Raw genomic sequence first — 5,066 nt, 5'->3', positions numbered from 1 at the left:
CCGGACCAGGAACACTTTAGGGCTTTTTTTTTTTTTTTACTACCTCCAAGTTCACATTTTGGGGATTTTGTGCACGCAGCTGAGCGCGAGCCCGAGGTGGACTTGTGAGAGAGACTCCAGAGAGGAGTTGTAGTCGGGACTGTGTGTGTGTTACCATGGAAACCGAGCGGTAAAACGCTGCGAGACGCGACAAAAAAGTCGAAAAACACAGAAAAGTTGCAAAAAACCACCGAAGAAGAGAGGGGATGTTAGCGGTGCACGGGCAGATGGACGGGTCCCGACCGAGCGCCTTCCTCCTCAGCACCCCCCCTCTGGCAGCCCTGCACAGCATGACGGAGATGAAGACCCCCCTGTACCCGGCCTACCCGCTCTCCTCCCCGGGGCCCACCTGCTCCACGTCCCCGGCCACCACGTCCCCGAACCCGGGCGGGATCCCGGTCTCGGTGTCCTCCCCGGGGGTCAACATGAAGAGCTCCACGGGGGGGCAGCTGTCCTCGGGGCTCGGGTCCCCGCAGCAGGGCTCCTCCGCGACCCCGCACGGAATAAACGACATCCTGAGCCGGCCCTCCGCGGCCGCCGTCGCCGCCGCCTCGTGCTCCTCCGCGGCCGGGATCCTGTCCGGTCTGCCCCGGTTCAGCAGCCTCAGCCCGCCGCCCCCCCCCGGGCTCTACTTCAGCCCCGGGGCCGCGGCCCGGTACCCGAAGCCCCTGGCGGAGCTGCCGGGCCGGACCCCCATCTTCTGGCCCGGGGTCATGCAGAGCGCGCACTGGAGGGACGCCGCGCGCTTCGCCTGCTCGCCGCGTAAGTGCGGGTCCGGGTCCCGGACTCTAAAATACTTCTTTATCCCCTGAAGACACAGTAATACTCGGAGCTTTGTTAAAAATACTTCTATATCCCCTGAAGACACAGTAATACTCGGAACTTTATTTAAAAATACTTCTTTATCCTCTGAAAACGCAGTAGGCCTAATACTCGGAACTTTAGTAATCCTTAAAATACTTCTTTTATCCTGCAAAACGTAGTAATACTCGGAACTGGATTAAAAATACTTCTTTATCCTCTGAAAACACAGTAATACTCGGAACTTTAGTAATCCTTAAAATACTTCTTTTATCCTGCAAAACACAGTAATACTCGGAACTTTATTAAAAATACTTCTTTATCCTCTGAAAACGCAGTAATACTCGGAACTTTATTAAAAATACTTCTTTATCCTCTGAAAACACAGTAATACTCGGAACTTTATTAAAAATACTTCTTTATCCTCTGAAAACACAGTAATACTCGGAACTTTATTAAAAATACTTCTTTATCCTCTGAAAACGTAGTAATACTCGGAACTTTAGTAATCCTTAAAATACTTCTTTGTCCTGTAAAACATAAATATATATTAACCCTAAAAATAAAACGTCTTTATTCTCTGAAAACGTAGTAATACTCGGTACTTTCTTCATCCTATAAATACGTTATCCTCTGAAAACGTAGTATTTAATTCTGTGAAAACTTTAAATATAGTTGGAAGTATTTTCATTTTCGGCCTTATATTTTTATTAAATAATCTGAATTCTTCTGATTAATAAAAACATAACTCATTTAAAAAAGACTCATTTAATCATCTGAAAGTGTACAAATATTCCGAAATACTTCAATCTTAAAAATTCTTTATTTAGATTTTATAAAATACTTTTTTTATCGGAACGTATTTTTGTATTTTAAAACATTAAAAAACATTAAAATAATTATATTTACAACAAAATAAAAGTCTCAGTGGGAGATTATTGAGCCTAAATGTTAATATTAAATATGATATACATATATATATATATATATATATATATATATATATATATATATATATATATATATATAGGCTACATATTATACACATGTGTGTATTATTTTACCATAACAGAATAAATGTCCAAGGCTTAAGATTTCATTTTCTTCATATTGAATTAATTACTTAGTTCAAATCTACACTGATTACTGAGGATTTCAGCATAAATGATCCTTCAAAATAAGAGCTTTTTTCTTTTTTCTTTTTTGTGTTTTCCTTCTAAAACTCTGTGTGTATTTCCTCTTCTGGAAACAGTTTTTACATTTGGTATTTAAAGTGTGTGTGTGTTTGTGTGTGTGTGTCCGAATGAATGATCCTTCAAAGTAAAAGCTTATTTTTTAATTATTTTGTATTTTTCCTTCTGAAAAATGTTGTTATACCTTGGTATTTAAAGTGTGTGCGTGTGTGTGTGTGTGTGTGTGTGTGTGTGTGTGTGTCCGGATGAATGATCCTTCAAAGTAAAAGCTTATTTTTAAATTTTGTGTGTGTTTTTCTTTCTAAAGCAGTGTCTGTATTTCCTCTGAATATACTGTAGTTTTTATACCATGGTATTTAAAGTGTGTGTGTGTGCGTGTGTGTGCGTGTGTGTGTGTGTGTGTGTGTGTGTGTGTGTGTGTGTGTGTGCAGACCAGAGCTCGGTGCTGCTGGATAAGGACGGGAAGAGGAAGCACACCCGGCCCACGTTCTCCGGGCAGCAGATCTTCGCTCTGGAGAAAACCTTCGAACAGACCAAGTACCTGGCGGGGCCGGAGAGGGCGCGGCTCGCGTACTCACTGGGCATGACCGAGAGCCAAGTCAAGGTACTAGTACACACATCGGATACACACTGGAATACACACAGAATACACACAGAATACACACAGAAATACACACTGGAATACACAGACATTTACACAGGAAACACAGACAAATACACTGGAATACACACAGCATATACACTGGAAGACACAGAAATTCACACTGAAATATTCTCTGGGCATCACAGAGAGCCAAGTCAAGGTACTAGTACACACAGAATACACACAGAATATACACTGGAATATACACTGGAAGACACAGACATTTACACAGAATACACAGACAAATACACTGGAATACACACTGAAATACACACTGGAATACTCTCTTGGCATGACCGAGAGCCAAGTTAAGGTACTAGTACACACAGAATACACACAGAAATACACACAGAACACAGAGAATACACAGAGAATACACAGAAATACACACTGGAATACACAAAGAATACACACTGGATGCACAGAAATACACAGAAATATACACTGGAATACACAGAAATATTCACAGAAATACATACTGAATACACACTGGAATAAACAGAAATACACACTAGATACACAGAAATACACAGAAATACACAGAAATACACAGAAATACACACACTATACAATATATAATGATTATCTGGGCCTCTCAAAGAAATACACAGAAATACACAGAAGTACACAGAGATAGAAGTAAAGGTAAATCACAACAGATTAAATACTGAAAACCACAAACAACAACAACAATAACAATAATCATAATCATAATAATGATGTTGGGATCAGATGCTGCGTTCAAAGACCTTCAGTTTACAGGTATTTTCAAACAACATCCATGTAATTAGCCTGAGATATTTGGAATATTTAACACACATAAAATCAAGAAATAAAAAACTGTATCCAAATAATGACGTAATGTTTCTTCATGTACCTTAAAATATAATTTATAATATCTTAAAATAGGATGTTTCAAATTAATTCATCTTTAATATTTGTTATATTTTGATATTCAGGCAGCGTGATCCGTTCTGTGTAATAGTACTAATATTCTGTGTAATAGTACTAATAATCTGTGTAATAGTACTGATAATCTGTGCAATACTACTAATATTCTGTGTAATAGTACTAATAATCTGTGTAATACTACTAAGACTCTGTGTAATACTACTAATAATCTGTGCAATACTACTAATATTCTGTGTAATACTACTAAGACTCTGTGTAATACTACTAATAATCTGTGTAATACTACTAATACTCTGTGTAATATCTATTAAATTAATATTAAATAAAATGCCTTTGAAAGAAATCATGTAACTAATATATAAATAATGAAATTAATGTAAAACATAAATGGATCTTTAAGTTAAATATTAAAAGCTTTTCCTTCTTTTATGGAACTTTTATCTCATAAATCCCATTTATTTATTTACAGTTATTTATGTAAATTAGGGGGGGGGGGGGCTTTCTCTCATTCTGTTGCTAAAAACTGAACTTTACACTGTAAAAGATATTGTTTTAATTTTTGGATCAAATGCTTCTGATTAATAAGTTTCATCTTAAAACACACGTTTATTTATTTATTAATATATTTATTTATTTGTATTTTCTTTTGTTGCTAAAAAATACCCTAAAATAAATTTTAAAAAATATGAAAAGGCTCGTGCATGCCTGTTAAAATATGTATATGTGTATATATACATAAATGTAATAACAGTTATTAAAACACGTGTACTTCTTCAGACGTATTTTTTAAAATATTTTTGGTGCTTTTCCCTTTATTATGGTGACAGTGGGGGGGGGATGGGGGGGGGGGGGGACTCGAGCCCTGCAGAGGACTCAGCACGCTATCACGGGGGGGGGGGGGGGGGGGGGGGGGGGGGGGGGGGGGGGGCGGTAACATACTGAACTACATCCGGGCACATCCGCGGGTTTTGTTTTTTGTTCTCAGCAAAAATGTAAAAATCTTTTATTTTAATTAATTAATTAATTTTTCAATTTTTCAATTTTTAACTGATAAACATTTGTTGTTGTTGCTGAAAACAATAAAATGAAGTTTAAAAAATAGAAATAAATAAATGAACATTATCATTCATGGCGGGTTTAGATGTGTTTTACATTGAAAAAAACACAATGTTTTTATTTATTATATTATTGTTATTATTATTATTATTTCTGGGTAAAATGATGTTTCTTTAAGTTTAAAGATAAAAACATTTCTCAACAAATTCATGAAAATAAAAATAAATCGTTACATTCTTACCCCAAAACAATCTAAAATGATTTTTAATTCCAGATATAATGCAGTCTGCGTGTCTTTGATCCATAACCAGATATTTATATATGTATATAATATAATATATATATATATATATATTTATATATATATCAGGTCTTGTTGTCTGTAAATGTCATGTTCAAAGGCCTCCCCCCCCCCCCCCCCC

The 5,066-nt window shown here is 37.1% G+C and overlaps 1 protein-coding gene across 1 annotated transcript in view; it reads left to right on the top strand.

Annotated features, from left to right (window-relative positions):
* The first annotated feature begins 26 nt into the window (after positions 1-26).
* nkx6.1 (NK6 homeobox 1) overlaps positions 27-5,066 on the top strand; it is an 11,384-nt gene continuing 6,344 nt past the window's right edge. Inside the window, exons 1-2 of the mRNA XM_034897041.1 lie at positions 27-801; positions 2,465-2,720. Coding sequence (XP_034752932.1) covers positions 246-801; positions 2,465-2,720 — 812 coding nt within the window. The 5' untranslated portion in view covers positions 27-245. The remainder of the gene's footprint in view (positions 802-2,464; positions 2,721-5,066) is intronic.

This window comes from Etheostoma cragini, chromosome 16, assembly GCF_013103735.1.
Source record: "Etheostoma cragini isolate CJK2018 chromosome 16, CSU_Ecrag_1.0, whole genome shotgun sequence".
Taxonomy (NCBI): Eukaryota; Metazoa; Chordata; class Actinopteri; order Perciformes; family Percidae; genus Etheostoma; species Etheostoma cragini.
Note: the sequence above shows the minus strand (reverse complement) of the source record. Positions and strands in the feature narration are given on the sequence as shown.